Raw genomic sequence first — 23,598 nt, 5'->3', positions numbered from 1 at the left:
TCTTTCTGAATTTCATTATATAAATTTGAACAGAAAAAATATTTGCTTCCTTTTCCTCTCTCATTGAGATATAGTGTTGTACCTTTGAGAGTTGATATTTTTGTTACTGCAGGGAGCTTTGAAAATCAGATAAAGGATCTTTTGGGGAGTAATTCCTTCATATTACTGTGATTTAGAGATGCTTGGCTTGGGAAAATAACAGAATAGCATTTGTCAGGCAAATGTCAATTTTAAATTGACTTCATCCTTTGAATTGTGTCTTTGTGGGCTTGTTATTTAGCAGCTGGATTGACACAAAGACTCAGGCTGACTGGAGACAGGGAGATGTTGGATCACCTGCTCCTCGAGGCTGATGGCAGAAGAAACACACCAAAGCACAGGGAGGAACTCTTCTGACTGAGTATCTCACACGTGGAGTGGGACAGGAGGCTCAGCCAGAATGAATGTCCACTATCTGACAGCTCTCATGGATTTTTCTGAATTTTGCCACATTTTGGGGTGTGCCTTGAAGCCCCTGGTTCTGGAATGATGGAATCATCATTTTTAAGGCCTATGTTTCTGAAGAGGAGAGAGAAAACCAGTGTCTCTGAAGACACAAACAATATTTGTTGGGAATCTTTAACTATGTATCTGTTTGTTACTCCTGTTTTGCTTCGTATTTAAACAATGTAATGATTCATGGAGACATGAGCTTCAGCTTACTCATTTAGGAAAGTGAAGTGCTGCTGGCCTTTGCTCTCCTGTGAAGCAAGAGGGCATCTCTTCCCTGGGATACAGCACATGCTGTGTTTCAGTCCTTGTTACAGGGACTATGGCTGGGCTGATTGGTACCAGCCCTGGAGCTGGATCCTTACTGATGCTTGAGGCCTCTGCTAGTTTTCTGCCATAAATGAAATGCTCACCTTAAATAACCAGAAAATGGGCTTCATATCAAACAAATGAAATTTCTCAAAGCTGGCAATTTTCAGTAGTGTTTGGGTTATTGGGAGATTAAAGAAAATAATTTGAAGAGCGGTGGCAAACCAGGCCAGTGTGCAGAGGTAGGAGGGAGTCAGATCTGTTGCAAAGAGGACTCAGTGTTGTGATGTCTCCTGGCAACTGGTCCCCTCAGCTCCCCTGGGATCCTGCTCCTTGCTGTCTGTAGAAAACACTGGCCACCATTCCTGCCTGCTGGCCACCAGCACACACCTCCACAGCAGTACCCTGCCACTTCATATTCCTGCATAATCCCTCTGACAACCAAATCTATTAAAAATTCATTTTCATCCAGGCAAATCAGACTCCCTGAAATCAATTGAGCTTTGTTCTCTGAGGGCAGCTTGTGCTGGTGCAAATATAATCAAATCCTGAGGTGTCTTGCATGCATTTTTACAAGCAGTGAGATGGAATTCATGTTTCAATTATTCTTTTTGATGTGCATTTTTAAAGGAAATTAGAATATTATGCTCAAGTAAACCAACAGATTTAGATCTTTAGGAAGGAACTCCAAGTGAGCCAAATTTCTTTTCCCAGACAGTCCCAATTATACAAGTACATACAAATATCTCTGTTTGCCATGCAGCATAAAAAGAGGTAAGGAGGTGAACCCAGTGTGAACTCAGACTAAATTTCACTTCTGTCCATTTGCCTGCTGTTCTCCAGAAGCTGGCTTGAGACAGCAGCAGTTTATGTAGACAGTTTGAATTGTTCTCCAGAAGTATCCAGGGACTCCTAAGTCAGTCCACTGATGAAGTCAATGGATTTTGGAAGTATGCAGACTTGCTGAAAATGCCCTACAATGAATGAAAACTGCCCTGATTCTGCCAGAAAAGCAGAAGGCTGTTGGGTAGACGTGAGCAGTGGTGTTTACACCAGGAGAGGGCTGCCTGCCTTCGCTGCAGTGAGGGCACCCAGCCTGCAGGCTCCATTTTGCTTCATCTTTCCTGCACAGCATTAGCATCTTCCCATTTGCAAAGCCTGTTTTTAATTGCCAAGCTGCCTCTCAGAACCAAAGAGAAACAGTGAAAGCATTTGAGGTTCACTTCCCAGCTGACCAACAGCCACAGCCAACACAGATCTGCTCAAGGTCTGAAAATCCAGTGGTGTTTCATGAACTGAACCTGCCTTTGGTTTGCAGCCAGTCCTGTTCAGAGGGTCTGTGCCCTCTGCATCATCCCCTGCTGCTTTGCAACAGCAGCAGGGGTGCTAAAGGCAGTGACAGTTGTGATTAATTTCTCTCTGCAGTTTGTTTGTGCTAACAAGATCATAGCTTATTATTTACAAGCAGTCTAGTTTCCATTAGACATTAGGGATCACAGCAGCCACAAGATACTCAGCAAAACCACTGAGCTCAATTTGGAGATTCTTTAACAGCTCTCTGCCACCACTTTTTTTGAGTGCATGATATAAAACATGTACTGAGAAGAATCAATAGCAGAAACATTTTTGCATGCATTTCCTGTTTATGGCTTTCTTTTTATCACCAGAAATGCTAGAAATGTTTTATGCAGAGGCAAACCAGGAGGTTAATGGTATGCAGTGAATTTCACAAAGATGAAAAATCGTGGCTCGTATTTTTTAATCTTTTAAAGATACATGCAGAGAGACCAGTAAGAGACATCTAAAGTCATTTACACCTGGAAAACTGTTTTGAGTGTGTGTGCATGTATACTACCCAAATAAATCCTCTTATTTAGGTATCTTCTGTTTAGGTGAATGTTCTTTCAGGATTTCTTGTGTCATAATTCCAGGATAACATTAGCTGTTTAAAATAAATCCTCATTCTACAACTACAGATTCATCCCAGGTGTGACTGAACTGGCTTCGATCTAAATCAGAGCTCAGTGTTACATTTGGGAGAGCCATTATTACTACATGCACTAATGTCAAAACAAAAATATTTTTCATTAACTTGCCTCTAGAGAAAGCTTCTGAACTCAAATTAGTCCTGTTTGCTTCACCCTTTAGCACACTTATGCATGGCCACCTGTACATGTAAGCCACAGTGAATTGTCTGTGCTTGTTCATTGTACGTTTCCTTTTCCGGGTCCTTTCCTGGGGAAGGGGCAGGGGACGGGGAAGGGGGAAGGGGAGGGATCGTGGCCGGGACGTAAGGTGACCTTGCTTTCCGTTTCCTGGGATGTTTTCGGTATTGTGCACTGTTTCCTTTTATGTTTCCTGTTCGTTTTACTTTTCCTTTTCTGTTGTGGCCTTTTTTCCTTTGTCTTTTTCCGTTTATTTTTCCTTTTCTCCTGTTATTTTTCCTTGTCCTTTCCTTTTCCTTTTCCTTTTTTCCTTTTGCCTTTTCCTTTTTTCCTTTTCTTTTTTCCTTTTCTCCTTTTCTCCTTTTCCTTTTTTTTTTCCTTTTCCTTTTCCTTTTCCCTACTGAAACCAAGAGCTGTTCAGCTGTTGAATGTTTGTGTTCCATAAACAAAGCTTTGTGTACCAACATTTCCTGTGCAATCTTAAAATGGTGCTTCATGGTTAAATCCGTCCAAAAGAAGGGCCTTGGTTTTGTTTTTTGATTTGTAAGAGTATCACAGATTGGGCTGATGGCTGAGGGTAGTCTGAAGCCCTAAATCTCTCAAAAGTGGGGTGAAGCGCAGCAGATGTACAGACAGCTCAGCTTTATGTGCCTGGCTTGGAAGGTGGAACTCTTAAAGCTGAAAAATTCTTTCCACTTCACAGCATGGTCCATGTTTGATCCTTTTGGTGATGGCTCTGAGGTTTCAGTGTGGCTCTGGGCAGCTGGCCATCAAAAATTGGGCTGGGGACCCTTGCAGGCTGCTGGGCCACCAGCAGTCAGACAGTGCTGAATTTGACCCAATGCCTTTGCCTGGAAGCAAATGATGTTCCTTTTCTGTCCCTTATCAAATGGATGGAATTGCCTCGCAGCACCCACACTTATATGTTGACACTTGTGGCATAACCAGTAAAATAAATTAATTTTTCCAAAGGTAATGAGCTTGATATTAAAGAAATGATTCATGCCTAAGATCAAAAGGAAATGTCTTCTGAAGGAGTGTCCCATGTCCCTCCAGGGCCTTAGATTTCTGTCATCTTAGGTAAAAGAATTCCCTTTGGTTTTTCTGAATCTAGAATTTTATTTTTTATTTTGTGAGGCAGTGACTTGATGAAGATTCTTGTAAAATCTTTATTGATTCTGAGATTGGTTTTACACAAGGTACTGCTGGGATGTAGTGGTCCCTTACTGTTTTCTGTTTATGAACAACCTACCCCAAGGTGCTAATTAGCTGGAGGAGTTGCATGTACACAGAGCATGGTTTGTTCCTCTGTAAAAATACATTTGGGGTTGATGTGACTTGGCTTAATTGTGAACATCCTCTGTTTTCTAAAATCAGCAAGGTAATAGCAAAAATTTGTGAGACTGGTATTTTTCACCAGTCATTTAAAACCAACTCACAAGTATTTGGTTAATTCTTAATAACAACTATCCTCAATAATGATTCATTAGATGCAATAAACACGTTTAAATATCTTTGTTTACCTTCCACAAAATCTGGCCACTTCTTGTTTGCACTCAATAAGATCTGTTCTTGGGGGCTGCTACCTTTGTTCTGCGGTTGTAGCCGGCTATTTTCTTGTCCCAGGTGCTGTGCAGGCTGGAAGAAATTTTTCTGTGTGCCTTACTTTGACATACAAATCTCATTTGTGCCATGCCAGGTGTTTGTGTTCTGGCTCCAAGGATGCCTGAACAAACATGGCAAAGCATGGTTGTAATCTGTGGCTTCTGAGATTAGGTAATGCAGATGCCTTAAACTGATCTGAAGTTTTATTTTGCTCAGAGGAAGAAGGTTCATGTCAGACTCAGATGAAAGTCTTGAAGATATTTGTGGGTTCTAGATAATAATGATACATCAGTTTTAAATTGAACTCTGTGCTTCAGAACTGGCTGCAAGAGGAGGAGCCAGCGTGATCTCCAAGGGTTTATCTAACAAAAATGAACACCAATTACAGTGCATTTTTTCCACTGGGACTTAGCCCATCATTTTGTCTAATTATGGTATGAATCCCACAATGGAGAAACCCTTCCTCTGTAAAGAACTAATTCCCCCTAGAAATGCTAAAAAATCTTAAGGAACTCCCAATTATAATGAATTTTGCAATAGATAAGAGAGCCTGTGCCAGCCACAGAAAAAAACAAAACAAAACAAAAAAAACCAAACAACAAACAAAAAGCCCCCCAGAACCAAACAAAACAAAAAATCAAACCCAGAAAAACATGAAGGACTAGCCTGGAGATAAAGAAGAAATGTGTAATAGTTTGTATAAACTCCTCTCATACAGTATCTAGGCTTGTATTAAAAAAAGTGACTGATCTATGAAATGTTACTGTCAATTGATTGCTGATGGATTTATTGAAAATCAAGGAATATTGTTGGATTAGAGAAATTTGGGAAGAAAATGGCTGAAAACATGTTCTACACCACTAAGAAATTCTGAGACAATGAGACCAGTGATTCTTTCACCAGGCATGTTACATCCCAGAATGGTTTTCCTGTGGTCAAGAAGGGAAAAACTCTGTTTTTCTCACTCACAGCCCTATTCTTCAGCCCAAGTTCCAGCATTGGTTTGACTGGACTTCTGCAGATCTGAGATGGTTCACTAAGCTGCAAAGCTCTGCTGAGGGTTGTTCAAAAGACTGCTGAGGGACAAAACAGTCAGCAGAGAGAAGAGCTGCAAGGCTTCTTTGGCACAGTGAAGGATGAAAATGACAAAGATTAGGCTGTGGTCGGGGATGAAAACTCCACATACACATATTTTATTTTGCCTGATGTTCTCTTTTGAGTTTAAAACCAACATTATTAAATAAAGAGGCAATGTTTAATATTGAAATTGCCTTCCCCAGCTGTCTGGTGAAATCGAATCCAAACTCTTATATTCCTTCAATAGAATGCAATATATGTTCATACTTCATAACACTGAATGAAAGATCTTTCAGACTCACTTACAAGAAAGAATAAACAGCCATCCCCAGAGCAAGACTGCATTTATTTGCAGATTGGTCTGCTAAAAAACCCAAACCAAATGATGATTACTGCTGAAAGATGATACCTTGGGATGTGAAAACCTGGTGTAGCTGGATCTAATCACGTGGGGAGAGTGACAACAGCTCTCAGGCTTCCTGGCTGTAGGGATGTTGTCACATTTCTCTTTCCTTCAAGGAAGCCATTGAGAGAATTTACGCACCCAGAAAGACAAAACCTTGCAACTCTCAGATTTTCCTGCTTCAATAACACTGAACTCAAACCACGTAGGAGCAGTCCAGGGAGAGCTGGTTGTTTTCTCCTTATTTTACCTTTAAATTATATCCAAGGATTTTATCTAGATAATTCCTTGCTCTCAGTTTCCTGTGTTTTTCTGGGCCTGGTTGTCACAGTGATGTGCCAAGGTAAATGGAAGAAGCAGCACATGGAATGTGCAGAGGGGCAAACTGAACACAGCCAAGCAGCAGTTGCTGAACCTGACCTCAGTGGAAGGGGCTGCTTGTCCAAATAGATTTTCACAGCTGGTCATACCTGGAAAAAGCAGACTCATGATCTGTCTGCATTCCTGGGTCCTAGGCTGGCAGTGCAGCTTGGACTCCTGCATTTGGTTTGGCTGTTTCTGGTTTCCCAGCATCTGCTGAGAGGGAGGGCACATTGCTCCAAGGTGAGAAATGACTGGACTTTCTGTCTGATGTATCCTAACATGTCTTTTTACTTTCTATGAACACTGCTGGCACTCTGCTGTGATTCCTGCCTGTGATTTAATGTGTGGCTGTTGTGTTTGGATTCAGCTGGATCATGAGGAAAACAGTAGGAGAAAGCTACAGTCACACATCCATCCACAACAGACCTTCCTTGGCCTTGCACACCTCTTCTGTGGATTAATATTCTCTGTGTCATGGGTACTTGTGTGCCTGCATAAACTGGACACTTTGACCTAAAGTTTTCATGATAAGTATCTTGTTCTGTCCCCTGGTGTTGAGGTGTGAATAATTCTTGTGTTCTCAAGTGTTGGGAAGGATGAAAGTTTGACAAGAAAGTCTCACAGATATGTGTGCTCAGCAGAAAGATTTTTAAATGTAGAGTCTGATGAAGGAATAGAGTTGGAAGCAAGTTTTGATATAGAAGAAAAGAATTGCTGAGCCAGTCTCACTGGATAACCAGGGAGGCAAAGGGTGTGTTAGTTAGAGGGGGTTTTATGGCTTAGAGCAAAGGATAAACCCACCCCAGACAAGAAGATGTTTTCACCAAGCAGGAAGAGAGCACAGGCAGACAAGTCAGCAAATGTGGCAAGTGGAAAAAAGGTCTCAGAATTTTCTACTGCAAGAAAACTGAAAAACAACTTCTGGCTTAAACTGTGATGTACTGACTGTGAGTGATTGGAGAGCAGTGCCATGAATATGGGAATTAGAGTAGTTATGACAGGCTATAGGTAAAAGTTAAGGTATAGATTGGTTCTACTGTATTAGGATGCTCAGCAAAGAAAAGTATAGAATGCAATGTAACCTAAACTCGGGGTCTCCAGGCCTGCCTGCAGCTGGAGGTGACAGCTGTGGGCACAGCTCTGTCACCCACAGCCCTGGACTGCTGTGACTCTTGGGTACAATAAACTGCATTTTGGGAGCCCCTGGAGTCCCACATCTCTCATTTTGGCTTTTACACTCAAGTTTCCTCAGGAGGATTAAAAAAAAAAAAAAAAAAAAATGAGGCAACAATGCTAAACTTATCAGTATTCATAAGATGGATGGAAAGGCTTATCTGAGCTTTTAAGTGGCAGAGGTGACACCAAATGCAAAGGTGTTGTCTGCCAGCTTTATGTCTGACCTGTGACTTGCTCATGGATATGGAAAGCAGCTTTCTAGAGAAAGGCCTTCAGGTCATCCCATTACCTCAGTGTAGGATAAACTTTTCCCAATCTCTTTCTAATTGCTGTTGTCCAGCATGGGCCTTGAAAACACTGAATTTCCACAAAAGCAGTTTCCTTTTGGGGACCTCTTTAGAATTCTAAGCCAGCAAAATTCATTGAAAAAGTAGAAATAGAACAAAATCTCACCTAGGCTAAGTATACACTCAGCCTGTCAGCATTTATTTTCTAAATTGCTTTGCAGCAAATTATTATTCATCTGAGCAGTGTGAGTGGAGGGAAGCAGGTCAGCAGAATGATGATCTATCTCCAGTAAATTGATGGATACTTACCAGCAAAAGTCAAACAAAGGAAAAGCAGCCTCAGCACTCTGATCCCAGTGGTTTCTTTCTTCCTGAGAAGCTTGCAGAAGTGCATGTGGAGAATACTGCTGTGCTGTGGTTATCTCTTACCCATCCCTTCAGTGCTGGTCATGCTCTGAAACAATAAACAGCTTGGGAATTCAGCCCAGCATTAGCACAAACCAGGTTCATTCAGGGTGCTTCCTGCTCTCCACTGTTTTTTTGGACACAAACAAGGAGAAGAAGAAGAAGGAGTCACTTTTCTTCCCCTCTAGGTGCCAACATGAAGTGCAAACGGATGTGGTGTTCCCATCCTGACAGAGTCAGTGCTGAAAGGGCTGTTGGGAGCTTTCCCAGGGTGTGAAAGCATGAAAAATTTGTGAGCAACAGCAAGCCCACGTCAGTTTGATTCTGCAGTGACAAGCTGTAAGATTTGCCCCTGAGTCCACTGCAGCAACCTCACCCCAGCCCAGATTTGAGCTTCCTGGGGCATTCTGTGCTGCTCATGCCACAGCAACTTGGACAGGTCCTTGTCACCCAAAGATTAGGGAGTAACATGACACAAAGTGCTGCATGCAACTGCTGTGAGCATGAATTAGGGCTGCTAAGGCATAAGGAGTAAACTGGAAACACTTGTGAGCTGTGGGCCAAAGACAGAATTCTCCTCTGGGGAGAAGAATGGGAAGCTGGAGGATGCCAAAGCCTGTGGTACACTCAAATTCAGCTCATGGCTCTGTGTTGTCCTGTGGAGTTTCCCAATGCAGCACTTCCTTGCCCACACAGTTCAAAGGGTAGCCCAGAGCCAGTTTGCTTCCAAATCTCCCCTGCACTGCAAGGAAGAGCTTCTCTGCCTGTTGTTTGCTCACACACGTGAGCAAAATATCTCACAGAAATATCCCAGACAGGTCCTGCTTGATCCTTCAGCATTGTTGGCAGGATGTGGTTTGGGTTTCTTTTGGTTTTCTTTTTTTGTTTTGTTTTGTTTTTTTGTTTGTTTTGTTTTGATTTGGTTTGGTTTTTTTTTTTTTTTTTTGGTGGTGGTGGGGGTTGTTATTTTTTTTGAAACAAAACTACATAAATAAACTTCATCCAGTAGCTAAGTGTTTGAGGACTTGAAGAGGAACTGGCTTCAGGACAACAGCCCACCTTAAATAAGATAAAATTATTGCTTCCAGAAAAGAACAGACTTCAAGCATCAAAGAATGTTGCTGAGCTCTCATTTGGCTTTCAGGTGCCTTTTGTTGTCTTGTAATTGATTTTTATTAGATGGTACTGTGGGAGTAGGACTATGGCCATGCAGAGAGAATTAATGCAGAGAGAGTCAGCTTAGGAAGTCTGTGGCTATTAGCTTGATCAAATTATACTTTGAAAATGGGTTAATAAATCTGGAGGAGAAGGGAGGGAGGAGAAGGTATTTTGAATTATTCATCATTTGTTTGACAAGTTTACATAGCCATGAAATGCAGGTGGGAGTATCAGGAGTGGGTTATTTATTAATTACATATGAGTTGCACAGACCTTTCCCTCTTGCAGCCAGATCTGCTTTCACAACTCAGCTTTGACTACAGCTGAGCAAATTCTTTTGCCTTCAGCTGAAGAAATTCTAAGTACCTTTGAAAAATCCAATCCATCAAAATTCAAATCCAGTTTATTTTTCCACTCTTAACATCAGTCATTTTAGATGATAATTTAACTATTCTTAATAATGAAAGGACTGAGGAGGGAATGTTCATATATCACATTCAATAGAGCAAGTGTACAAGAACCCAAATTATCATTGTAGGTTTTTTAGGCTTTATTTTGATATCTGTGTCCCCAGAATGAGCACCAGGAGTTGAAGACTGCTCTTACCCTTGCTGGAACTTCACAGCCTTCTGGAAAAGCCCGAGGAAGGTGAAGATCTGAGAGGGCTTTATGGGGTAAGGTGTTTGGCAGATGGAATGCATAACATGCAGTTCCTTTTGTGAGCAAATGTGAAATCTGTGTCAGTAACCATAACTGAAAATACCTTCCCCAATCCACAAATATTTATCTTTTTCCCTTAACATTCAGAGTAGTCTTTTTTGAGCCCATGGCAAAGCTCAAGCAGACTTCACCATCTCCAGCTTTATTTTTCTACCAAAATGTCTACATTTGAGTCTACAGCTCATGTACCAACAAAACACTGTTTGGGATTTCCCCTTTCCAGATGTATCTGCATCTGAATTCCTAGTTCATGAATGTCATTGCCCATCTTTTGCAGGGCACATGAATAGACTGTGAACCAACTTTATTTCCATACCAGAATTAAGCTGAAGTGTAGACACAACACAGAAGTGCATCTTCTTTGGAAAAAAGTGCAGCCATTCCACAATTTCACCTCCCTTGCTGCCTGACCTGTGGCAAAAGCAGATTTGTGGCATTACCTGCCAGCAGAGGAGTTGTCTGCATGGCTCCTGCTTTCCAGCCTGCCCTAAAGCTGGAGCTGTCTGTCTGCACTTCCCTCCGAAGCAGTCACCTCATCAGCAGGGTAAGGATAGGTAAGGATACATCAATTCCTAGTGAGGATAAATCATACATCTAAGTTTCCATTAATGCTGTCAGTTGAATGGATGGGTGACTTCACATAATTTTTGGGTTTTTAACATTTTTTATTTATTTTTCAAGTAAAATCCAAAAAAGCCCTTTGGGAAGGATCAAGGTTGATCCTCTGCTGAGTTATGTTGTTTGCAAAATCAAGTTTTTCTCTGCAGCTCTGAGAGGGTATTGTGGCACTCACATTCTCTGGAAAAATCCCTTTGCCCAGGATTTTTCTCCTGGGAAGTTGAGAAGCCTCAGAACAAAAGGAAAACAGTTTTAATCTCATTTGCTTCTCCTGTGCTGTGCTCATGTGGAATGTGTTTGGAGATTGTTCACCCACAGGTGATTGTTTCTTTGCATTCTGCTTGAGTTGTTTTCACTCTTTGGCCATTCAGGGCCAAGCTGTGTTGGGACTCTGGAGAGAGTCAGGGGTTTTCATTATTATCTTTTTAGCATTCTGTCTGTATCCTTTCTGTATTCTTTAATATACTATAGTGCCATAAGATAATAAATGAGCCTTCTGTGAACATGGAGTCAGATTCATCATCCCTCCCTGCCACAGGGGACCCTGCAAATACAATGGGCTATGAAAATATTTATGTTGATTCTGACATAGAGAAGGAACAGATTCTACCCATCCATCCTTAAGGGTCTGTTAATACAGACAATTCATGCTTGTGGAGGAAAACCCCGTGGGTGAGATTACTCAGTGAATAATGCTGTATGGTTTGGGGAGTCACACCCTACTCCTGACAGCTGCCAGGCTAAGAACCCTGGGAGATCTGGGGGCACTGGTGGCTTTTTGGGGAGAGGAGGCCCTCTCTGGCCTCACAGCCCCACCCAGCAGGGCCAGGGATGCTCGGTGTTTTCTGCTCCTTCACAACAACAGGTGGCTGTCCTCCCCCGCAGGCAGGGCATGGAGGAGGTGAGGAATTCACTCAATACTCGATTTATTTCCAGTGTCTGATGAGTAAGGGTGGGGGCAAGCTGTGCTGGTTTCAAGTAATCCTCACACAGACTGGTAGAAGGTTTCCTTGCCCAGACACTCCCTGTGGCCAGCAGCTGGTTTGGAATAGTGGCACCTCCTGAGCCTTTTTGTGAGCTGGTCCTCCAGACCCACAGGTGGGAAGGTACAGAGCAGTCAGTGACTCAGCATTGGTAGCACTGTGCCTCTTTATTTTTGTAAAAAAAACCCCATTTTCTATAGCACATGGTCAAGTGGGAAGGGAACAGCCTGCAGGAGGGAAAGGGTATGGCTGTGAGACCTGCAGTGTTCCAAGATGCAGCAGAAGTTCCAGAAGATGCTCCAAAACTGTGCAAAAGTTCCAATAATCACTTCTGAAAGCCAAAGAATGCCAAACTCCCCTGGAGGCCACTCACCAAACACAGGGCAACACATCCCAACATTTTCTCTTCCCAGACACATCCCTCAGGTCTGGGACACTGCAAATGATAATGAAAAGAGGGGAAAGGCATTCTTCTATCTCTCAGTGGGAAAAGTTTTAAAATATACTGGCATTTTACAGACAAATGAGGCACCCTGAGTGCCACTGTAGATGTGTCAAGTGGGACAGAGACTTTATGTGAAATCAAGCTTTGGAAAGGAAAACTTGTCATTTTCCTGTGAAAAGATAGGGCAGCCTTCCATGAGAGTACTCTATAAAAATACCCAGTCTGCCCAAAGATACCATCTGATACATAAAGAGATTACTCATTTATTTAAAGGATAGTTACTGAATAAGTTTTAAAGGGTTGTGGAACTCTTGTGAATTAACATTCCTTAGTGTGATGGAAAGAAGCTCAGTCCTGACGTGTGCCTCAAGGGCCATTTTGGCTGAGATCAGAGCACTCAGAATTGGATACTGTCTTTTCCATGAGTAGGTCCGATATTTTATGTCAATAAAAGTCTGCCAATAAAAGCTGAGTCTGTCCTGCAGACTCTTGGGTGCAAGGCTTTTCTGCAGATAGCTGTGCTGGGAAGCCAATGTGGTTGAGCTGCTGATTGGGTAAGTTAGAACAGGGTCTAGGGAAGTGGTAGCTTTTGAATGGAGAAATTTCCCAAGGTAAGTCAGATGTTGAGCCTGGGCTAAGCTGCCTCACGATGGCTCAATGAATGACACATACCAAACCAATTTGAGCAGCATGGATTCTTGTTAACTTTAAATGTCATTGACTAACTCAGTAGCCATCTGCCTTAGTTGGATTAATACCCTGATCATCACACAGAATTTTGGCTCTTGTGCAGTACTGACAGTCGAGGAGCCAATCTTCAGATACAGTGTGATCCTGCCTGGGGTTGTCCCCATAGAGGATAACCTGCCTCCTGCCATTTTTCCAGGGAAACACACAAGCATGGCATGGAGAGACACTGCTGAGAGTGAATTTTTTGCTGTGTTCCCTCACACAATCACTGCTCTGGTTCACTGTCCCAAGCCAGGCTAGACAGGGCTTGGAGCAACCTGGGATTGTGGAAGGTGTCCCTGCCCAAGGCAGGGGGTGGAACAAGGTGATCTTTAAGGTCCTTTCTAACCCAAACCATTCTGGGATTCACAGGAATTAGTGAAGTAAAAAGGAATTATTCAGTATAGGGAAGCAATGTTTAAATGGTTTTGTACTCAATACATCAGGGAGAAGTTGCACTAGTCCTGTCCGTGGATCCAGTGTATCCAGGGGGAATGTTACCTGTCATTCTGCTTCCCCCTGCCAACCACCTGTAAAAGTCCAGATATTCCCAGTCCAAACAGCTCACCCAGACCTTCAAAGGTAAGCAAAAACCCTATTGCACACAGAGCATTTGGAGAAAAGTTTTGTGCTACTATCACAGATCCATGTGACAGTGTCTTCTCTAATTTTGCACTGGGTTAGTGTGAGGATTTTGCACTTTCCAAGCCCTTGGAGGGAGGAGAATTGGCAAATAAGAGTGTATGTACATGTGGAAAACATCCAGGGGATTTTATTGCTGAGCTAGAGTTAGGCTGTAATAAAGTGGAAAAGCTGTGTAAAATACCTTCCCTTTAGAGATGCGGCTGAAACAATTCACTGAAGGTTTTTCTGGGAGAGGCAGTGGCTGTCCCAGGAGTGCTTTCCCATATTTGGTTCCATCTTTTCCATCCACAGAGGCAAAGGCTACCTCTGTACGTCACTCATAGGACTGGGTCAGATTGTTGTTCCATAAATTCAAATAAACAGTTCTTTCCCCCGTGAGATTCCATCAGGGTATTTGAATCCAATCATATCTTTCAGTGCTCAGTGAGTTTATTTTCCATCTGCATGTTCCCTGTTAGCCTGTGTCCAAAGCTGTTCCCACTATTCCTTATTGCAGTGCCAGGCCTGGGCATCTCCTCAGCTTTCTTTGGAGGAAAACAAATGAAAAATCTTTGGAAAAACTCGTCTGTCTTTTGAGGAAGAAAACCCAATATGGATGTGAGGGAAGATGTTATTATGAAGTGGAGTCTGTTAGGAGAGCAATGTCAACTGGGCTCCCAAAACTTGCACTGCATTTTAATTACTGAGTGATACTGGGGAGCCTAAAAGCATGGGAGCATAAAATGTTTGTATTCAGCACAGTTCAAATAAAGGAGGACTAAGGAAGAGGTAGAGTGTCTTACAAGTTTTTTAATCTCATTTCCTGCTGCTGCTGCTTATTTTTATTTTAAACCTTGCTTAAATTTTGGCTTTATTCTCTTTCCTCTTTAAAGTTCTGTCTCTTTTTGATACCCGGTGTGCAACTATTCACTGAATGGGTTCTAATGTCAGAAAGATGTAGTTCCAGCAGGTGATGAAACATTTCTATATTTGTGAAACTCCATTGTTTAATTGCCTTTCAGGTGAAAGAGAGAATTTTAATTTTTCCTCTTTGAATGGGAGAAATGCCTGAGAATTTTCAAGCCACTGACAATTTCTGTGTGTGCCCCATGGGCTCTTCCCAATTACACCACTTCAACTTTGTTGATTCAGAGAGAGAGGTCAGCAAACACAGGCTCCAGGGCACATTCTGCTGTTTCTCTGGGTTTTTGCCTGTCATTAATGTGGCTTTTCCCATTTTCTGCAAGGCTTTTAGAGGGGTGTGAGCCTTCCCTGACAGCAGCAGGTTTCTGTGCTGTCCATTTTATGGAGGCTGCTGCACACATGCTGCCCGTGGTGCCAACAGCCAGCGACACTCTCCAGACTCTGCTGAGGCTTCTGCAGGAGCTGGTGGGGCTCAACAGGCAGCCAGAGCTTCTGTCCACCACCTCTGCTGAACAAAACACCTTTCCCAAGCACGGAGCCCTCTCTGCTGTGGGCTCCCTACGTGGTGGGGATCCTGCTGTGCATTTCCACGTCTGTGAAGTGCTGCACGTTCTCAGTGCTCTCTGGGGAGGTGATGGGGGACACAACGTGCTTCAGGCGCAGGAGCATGGAGAAGAGCAGGATCAGGAGGAGAGCCAGGAGGGTTAGGAACAGCCCCACGTACACATAGAGGCCAGAGTATTTGTCTGCTGTTGTGTCTACTTCGGTAGCCAGAGTTGGAAGGTGGACACGGCCAGTCAGGTTCCCGCGGAACTTGAAATAAATCTCAGTCATTGCTCTCTGTCAGCTTCGGTCCATTTTCTGTAGTTACCTTCAGATCTCCTGTCTCCCCTCACCAGACTCACAAGGGAGGTCAGGAGAGGAAACTCAGCACAGATGGCACGAGGGCTTCAGCAAGAGCTGCTCCATCCTCTCGGTGTCAAGGCTGCTGCTCACACAGCTGAGCACACTGCAAGGGACAGGCCTGTGCAGACCATTTTGCACCTTGCTGTCATAATGACAACGAGCATCACACTTGTGCTTTACACTTCCTTCTGGCTTTTAGTTCATCCTAAAAATACCTTGGGTCTCCTTTTGGTCGGTCACCTCCTTTGGATGGTGAAATCCTTCCCTCAAGCTGAGCTGTGAAGGTTGGCACAGCTTTGGTCTTTGCAAGGGTTCTTTCCAGACAGACTGAGCAATCAGCTTTCTGCCAGCTTCTTTCTCCCACAGCAGGTGGTTTATCCTTGGGTGAGCTGGGGAAGGTTGCTTTCTGCTTTGCCAAACGTCTGGGGGGATCTCTTCACTCCTATTCAGGGCTTAAGGAGTCTGGAGTTCTGAGTTTCTCATTAGGAACGGTCAAAAAGTCAGATTTCTAAAGGGAAAAGAGTGTGAGAGAGAGAAATGACACCAAGTACCAGAACAGCCTAGCCTGGATGTGGTGTCTTTAGAGGAAATAGATAAGAAAACCCCTGTCAAGCTCCTGGGAGACACTCTGAGATGAGGAGAAGCACTGAGTATTTAACTTTAGAAAAACACCATGCAAATCTAATTGTTGATGTCCTCTCTGGCAACACATTATTAAAGGTAATACATGTAAGGGCAATGCATTATTGCACAAGCTGTGCAATCAGATGTCAGAGAGGAAGGGTAGATAACAATCCAATCAGTGTTTTTCACCATGGGTCTCATTTATTGTGTTTCAGCACCCTCTTTTTCTGAGCAGCTGTCCAGAGCCCTACCTGTCCCCCTGGAGCAACTCTGCTGCAGGATGTGACACTTCCCTCTCCTCCTGGCAGCACAACTCACTAGAAATTGGGGGAATCTTAATGGTTTAGCAGTTTCAGTTCTTCCAGCCGGAAACAGAAATGAAAATTCTGAAATTTCACTGTAAGTGGTGCATTCAAAAGCATAATGTTCTGCTATGATAAAACCAGAATTTTGGTTTTAGCTGAAACAAAAATGAAAGCACTGAACAAACTGATGCAATAATTTATAATGTCCACTGCCTATAAATCTACACGAGGTGTAAACAGAGTAATATTAACATGGTAATATAGTATGATAATCAGAATAAATGAAACATTAGGTCAGTATGATAAAAGCTCTGACACATTTCACCTAAATGACAAATTGCTGCAAAACATTTTGACTTTCCAGGGACTCAGACTTTCACTACAAGCAGGAAAGACCTGCTTTGGCTCATGGGATGAGGAAAGACGTGATTTGCTGAGTTTTGGAGAAGGGACATGGGGGCTTGGATACACCGTGCCTCACAGCTCCTTCTTCAGTACCAAAGCATTTGAAACAACAGCAATCCAGTTCAGGGAACACTGGACCAGATCCTGCTCTGTAATAAACTGGCCCAAACTACTGATGGAAAAAATGACCTGGGGATTTGACTTGTGCAGTGGCATCTGAGCTGTGCTGTGGGCAGGCTCAGGGTTCTCCAGGGGCTGACCCAGCCCCTCTGGAGCCAGTTACTCTGGCAGAGGTTTGGGCAGGGCAGCCAGGCCCCTTTGCTCTCAATCACAGGGCAATAACTGTGATTTTCACGCTTGGAATCTATAAATAGAAATTCTTCTCCCGTGAAGAATATTCTCATGTTACACAGCAGGTGGGAAATGGAGGGTGTGAAGGTAACTGTATTAAATTCTGTTCTACAATATGATTTCTCTGGTGATAATGAAGTGCAACCAGCCTGGAATCTGACACTTGTGTGAGTTAAAGTACAGAGCCATGTCTTTGCCCATCCCATCTGCTCTGTTACTGAAAGAAAAAGCTAGAGCTGGTTTCTCTCCTTAACGAGCAGACAGCCTAATGGCTTTATATCCTTCATAAAATTAGACTGCAGAATGCTAAGGACATTAGTCTGAAGTTCAATAATTAACTAAAACCAAGATGCTGAATTAGTAAAGCTCAGCTGGGTATTTATTGATAAAAGGAGCAGATTAATAGTAAGAAGTATTAGCAATGGGGAGCTGGCACTGTTTGGGTTTTTTTAGGCTCAACTATAGATTTGTCAGGAGCAATCAACTCTTCAGACTATTGAAAGCTGCAACATTAACTGCATCTTCTCCAGAAATGAGCCAGAAATAATTCAATAGCTCCAGGCAACCCCAAAGATTTTTTTGCTTTTCAATCTACCAATTATGCCATTGAGCACATCTCTTTGGATACCATTAGATTCAGATTTTGTACACTTCCCTCTAAGGAAGAAAAGCTGAATGACTGTAGAGACCAACATGATGTGAAAACAAGTGGCAGACAATAATTTTGTGTGCAAAGCAGGTCAGACTATAGCTGTGTGTGACTCAGATTGGAGGAGGCAGAACCTCACTGGTTACCATGAGGAGCCCTCAAGTTCATGGACACAGGAGCATTCCCTGTGATCTCAGTTTCCAAGATTCAGTCATTCTCTGGCTGAACAATGCTCCAATTCTGAGTGATCACTGCTGCTCAGTGGGTGCAGACTGATTCCAAGCAGACACTTGGGGTTTTTTTATCAGTTTGTGGCTTTTTTAAAATCAGGAATTAAAAAAAAAAAACAAACCCTAACCCAAAACATTTCATTTAATAAAAATCTGCAATGAAAATAGAAGCCTTCATACACAACAGGAGAAGGCTTTTTTTTCCACAGTGTGTCTCTGAGCCAGGAAATTCATCAGCCAAAACTTCATGGGCACTGGCATTAGCAGCCTCCCACTGCAGCTCTCAGGGTGTGGGGAGCTTCAGCTCTGGGGAGCGTTTATGAAGGCTGCATTGCTCCACTCTGCACGTTTGGAGGTCACAGGGGGGCAGGAGGAAAGCTTTTCCCCAAGCAGTGCACACAGGCAGTCCAAATGGATCCTGCAGCTGCAGAAAATCTTTGTTTTTGTCTTGCCCACCTGCTTCCTTCTACTCCCACTCTCAGTGTGAGCACCACTTGCCAGCAGAGCATCTCTGAAAGTGCAGGCGACTTTCCTGAGCTCCCCTTGGCCTCTCCTCCCTCTCTGGCTCTTACAAACAGGTGAGTGGAACAAAATAGAACAATTAACTTGTGTAGCTTCTTCAGGAGCACCCACCTGGCTGGCAAGTACAGCATGGTTTGGGGTTGAACACACAGCACCAGGTGTGTTCTGTCCAGGTCACCTTTACAGAAAAATATCAGCACTGAAGAAATGCAATAAAACCCCGTCAAAACTATCAATTCCCTCCATGGCTTGAGTTTTCTCCCTCAGATCCAGGGAGGGTCTGGAGGGGAGAAGAGAGGCAGGGGGGTCTCGTGTCTCCTCTTTTAGTGGCAGAGAAGAGATTTTGTTCTCATGCTGAACACGTGTGAGGGTGCTGGCCGTGGTGGTGCGCGGGGAGAGAAGAGAATAAAGCACGGTTACCTCTCAGTGCTGGGATGAGCCACCAGAGCCCCTGCTTCACACCACGAGCTCGCTGCTGGTGTCCCCGGAGCATCTCCTCGGTGGGATCTGTGCAGAAGGGCTCCTCTTCCTCCGGACCCTGGGATGCCACCAGAGCAGGGTGGCACTGCTGATGGATGGAGGGCACGGCTGGGTCCCTGCAGGGGCAGGGCAAGGGCCGAGGAGCTGCTCTGGCTGAGCTGTTCGGTGGGATGGATGGAGCCAGGCAGAGCCTCCCTCCCTCCTTCCCTCGGCAGCACCGGGAGGGGACGAGCCGAGCTCCGGCTCCGAGCGAAGGGAGGGACGCTCTGAGCTCAGCTCGCTGCAAAGTTTGTGCGAGGCTCGCCTTAACTCTTCCTCTCTCGGTTTAACTCTTCCTCTCTCGGTTTAACTCTTTCTCACTCGGTTTAACTCTTTCTCACTCTCGGTTTAACTCTTTCGTGCTTGCAAGGCTGCGCTGCCTGCTGGTTGAGGAGTGAGACATCACCCTGGAGGGCAGCTTAGGGTCCCTCTCATTTTCTGGGGGGGGTGCAAAGATTTTTTTCGTTTGTTTGTTTGGTTGGTTGGTTGGTTTGGTTTGGTTTTGTGGTTTTTGTTTTTTTTTTTTTTGTTTTTTTGGGGTTTTTTTTTGTGTCTCCTGGTGAGGGCTCCTCTCGGGGTCTCTGGCTGCTCAGAGTGACCCTGAGACATGCTAGAAAGTCTTTTCCCAGCCTGGCACTCGAAGAAGGAGTCAGAGATCCTCATTTCTAGGTCTCAAGGTTGAAATTTATTGTATCTTATCTATAAAATATTTTCTCCTGTCCAGCCGAGGTCGGTTCAGCAGGACAGTCCAAGGCACTCTGCCTGCCCCTGGGGTGGTGTTATGTCTTTATACTAAAAACTACATGTACATTATTTACCATAACTTCCCAATCCCTATCACCTGTGTTAGACAGTGAGCTTCTACCTTAAACCAATCCAAAAGTGCCACCATCACAGCAGAAGATGGAGGCCAAGAAGAAGAAGAAGGAGAAAGGCTGGACACACCCAGATTCCTCCATCTTGCCCCCTGAACCTCCATTCTAAAAAACCCCAAAAATCTATTTTTCACCCTGTGATAAATTCACAATCGTTCTACTTAAACTTTTGTGGCTTGTAATTCTTCATATAAGGTTGGTAATTGTTTTTTCCAAGGCCTAAATCAAAGGCAGAGGGGTCTTGGGCTCAGTGCCAAGGTCTCTGAGCCCCCTGGGAAGGGGCTGGAGCCCTCCAGGGCAGCCAGAGGAATTTCCTGGGTTCCCACAGGCTCCTAGCTGGGTTCCTGTCTGGAGCACGGACAAGTGTCACCTTCCAGCCCTCAAGACAGTCCTCAAGCATTGCTCTGTGGCCATGCAGCTTTTGGTGCATTTTTGTCCCTGTGCCTGCTGGTTGGTGGTTTGGGAAGGGCTGTGCTGAGTTTACAGGTCCTGCACCCCCCGAGTAGTTTGGAACTGCAAGAATAAACATAACCCCAAGCCTGCAGTGTTGTGGGCAAAAATGATTTTTCTATGAATGTGTGAAGTACAAATTTACAGACACAGAAATGAGGCAGGAGGAGCCAGGGCTGGGTGAGAGCCCAAAGCAGGTGGATCCCTCTCACTGGCACACCTCCTGACCTGCATTCCTTCACCCTCCCAGGTTGACAGAGCGGGGATGTTTTGTGACAGATGCCAGTCTGGGATGCACTGCAGCTGTCCCCAAGGTGTCACCAGCACACGAGATGCAGCTTGGGCAGCTGTGTGCAGCTGTACTTTGTGTGCCCATGTAGGCACCTTCGTGGGGTGAACCTGACCCACAGCCCCACTCTGACCTCTGGGCTGGTGGAAGTTCCCAGGTTGTCGTTCATGGCCTGTGTTTGGGGCACTGGAAACAAGCTTTCCCTCTGAGAAGTAGGTCCTGCACAGGGGTTTTGGAAAGACCTGTAAATTCTCTCTCTCTGCAGCTTTCTGTGTGACAAAATAGAGATATTTAATCTCCAAACTGTCTCCTAGAATAGCTTTCCCTCTCTGGTTCCCCATGGCCACAGCCTGAGCAGAGGGGCCAAAGGGTAATGAAAGCCAGAGCTGCACAGCTCTTTCATCCTCCTGGGATGCATTATAAATCCATCTCTCTAAAGGCTCTTCAGTCTCTGGAGCTCACAAGCACAGTGTATGATTACAATGCAGCACTCTTTAGATAAATAAAACATAGTCCCTTAAAAGAAACCCCAATTCCTCCATGCTTCTATGCAGGGATGAACTCTGTAAACTAAGACATGAAAGGCAGCTTTGACTGCTGATTTTAGTTCGTATTTCCTTTGTTGCAATATCAAGTGCTGTCCCCAGTATTGCAGTCTATGCCACCATTCCCTGCTAGGCACATAGGAATGAAAGTACAGTGGTAAAGCAGAAGGAAGATTGTCTGTTTTCCCCCTGGAATTGCTACAATTGCTGCTTTACCAACAAACCACCTCCAAACCCTTGGTACACATCCCTGTATTTAAGAAGAAAGAAGTGAGAGCTCTGTTTAAGCAGGAATTATGTTGCTGGTTGAATTTATGAGACCCAGAAGAGACAGATATGTTGAAACCTTGCATCCTTGCTTGCTATATAATGCTAATGAGCAGTGCTGAAATAAAAGGCTCTCTCCCTGTCCATGCCATCCAGCTTCTCTGCTCAGCTTTTTTCCCCCCTTTGTTGATTTTGCAGTAAATTATCTCTCCCTTTTGTAGGACCAAGCTGCTGCTTGCTGGGTGGGTGCACTTGGATTTCTTGTTTGTTTTGTAGCAGGGGATAATAATGACAGATGAATTTTAAATACTGCCACAATTTATACCAGCTGAGGCTGATGAATACTTGACTGAATGATTGCTGAATTCCCGAATTGTTGAGAAGTATGTAAATTTTTTGGGACAATCAGTGACAAATTTGTGTCACATAAAATAAAGGTGTACAAACTCCCTTGGAGATGCTCAGAGATATGACCCCAGGGAATGTATATTTTTAAACAGCTTTTGTGAATTTGGGGGCAAAACTCCAGGGAGCTTCTTGGACTCTTTCCTGTGCACCATTTGGCCCATGTGTCTCAAGCTTTTAATCAGGTCATTTTACACATCTTTCTCGTAATGATCCCCACCCATTTTAGAGTGAAATTTGGGATTTAAGAAGCAAACAAGATCTCTGCACGATTGTTAGTGAGTATAATCTGTGTGCTCCTGTGGGGGTTCTTGTGTTGCCCTAACTCAGGAATCCTACCAACACAGTAAATGCATAATTTGGGTCTTTAAAATTTCCTTTCAGTGCAGCTGCAGTGACTGGGGACATGCTGAAGCAAGGGGTGGCTGTTTGTCTTGGCAGACTGGGATCTGTGTTTGTTCTGATATGTTTTGTTCTGCACCACAAACAGGCTTGTAGAACACGTAAAAAGACAAGTTCTGGTAGACTCAGGGGTCTCTAAAGGGTGGAATTTTAAATATGATAAATATTCAGGTTCCTGTGAAATGGGTCCAGCTGCCACCAGCTTTGAGGAGAAACCCCACAGTGCAAGGGGTGGCAACCTTGAAAGCAGAGACAGCTGCCTCAGGCTTGTTCCTTGCTCAGGCCCCAACCAAATGTACTGACTTCTCTCTGTCTCATTTCTTTTTCATGAAAAAGGAAAAATTATTGGTCCCTCCCCCCCAAGGGCTACACAAATGCAGTGGTCATGTGTCCCCTGCCCCAGCAGCACCCTTTCCCTCTGTGCATTCCCACACAATCTCCTTTTCTCCAGCACACTGAGCCTGAAAGTGCTCGTGAGTTTGGACTGAAAGAGTTTTGTTGCTTTGAAAGGCTCTGGGGCTGCTTTGACAATTTGGCTTTGTTTGGAACTTCATCATGGCAATGCCTCAGTTTATTTATAGAAACTTAGTCTCCCACAGATGACTGAAGAAATTCAGTCTTGTCTGATGTTGCTGCTAATTTTTAGGAACATTTCTAATTTGATTTACAGTGTCAGTGAAGGGCTGCATTGTTCTGCACAGAATTCTGTCTGGAACAGCCCTGAGCTTCATTTGTGTGAGGGAGCTTGTGGGGAAGGCATTGCATGTCCCCAGAATGGCACCAGCACCACTTGCAGAAGGGACTGGCAGTGCTCAGGGTAAGTCAGAGAGGGCTGGCTCAGGTGGGGCCAGCTGGCAGTGAACAGGGCCCTGTGCACACCTTTGGAGCAGGGGGAATTGTATTTGGGAAGCAGATTCCACCAGCCACCCTCTATCAAGATCCCACATGGCTCACGTGGGCCTTGGCAAAAATTTATTGAAAAATAAACAGATCTTGTGTTCTCCAGCCCACAGTCTGGAGTATTATTGTTTCTCCTGAAGTAGGATGGTTCTTGCAGCTGTGTCTATCTTTAAGGGAGTTCAGCACAAACTCGAGACCCAGGAGTTTCATGCAGGTCTGGAGCAACTTTGAGATGTGCTGATCCTTGGCTTTTGGTGGCCAGTTGCTAAAATACAACCTGACAGACAGCAGTGAGCCACTGTGCTTCAGTCACCGAGAGTGGCATTCACACTCTCTGAAAAATCCCGTTGCCCAGGATTTTTCTCCTGGGAAGCTGAGAAACCTCAGAGAAAGGAAAACAATTCTGATCTCATTTGCTTCTCCTGTGCTGTGCCCATGTGGAATGTGTTTGGAGATTGTTCACCCACAGGGGAT

At 44.2% G+C, this 23,598-nt stretch overlaps 1 protein-coding gene across 1 annotated transcript; it reads right to left on the bottom strand.

Annotated features, from left to right (window-relative positions):
* Positions 1–12,431: 12,431 nt before the first annotated feature.
* Positions 12,432–19,229, bottom strand: SERTM2 (serine rich and transmembrane domain containing 2). Its single transcript, XM_030229082.2, has 2 exons — positions 18,893–19,229; positions 12,432–15,894 (listed from the first exon to the last, which is right to left on the bottom strand). The coding sequence occupies exon 2, from the start codon at positions 15,312–15,314 to the stop codon at positions 15,039–15,041; it is 276 nt and encodes a 91-aa protein (XP_030084942.1). The 5' UTR covers positions 15,315–15,894; positions 18,893–19,229; the 3' UTR covers positions 12,432–15,038.
* Between the last annotated feature and the right edge of the window lie 4,369 nt (positions 19,230–23,598).

The sequence above is a fragment of the Serinus canaria genome, chromosome 4A, assembly GCF_022539315.1.
Source record: "Serinus canaria isolate serCan28SL12 chromosome 4A, serCan2020, whole genome shotgun sequence".
Lineage (NCBI taxonomy): Eukaryota > Metazoa > Chordata > Aves > Passeriformes > Fringillidae > Serinus > Serinus canaria.
This window is presented reverse-complemented; position numbering and strand designations above follow the sequence as displayed.

What these genes read in the sequence shown, in the direction of transcription:
- SERTM2 (XM_030229082.2), bottom strand. Translation starts at nt 15,314, where the DNA reads ATGACTGAGATTTATTTCAAGTTCCGCGGGAACCTGACTGGCCGTGTC.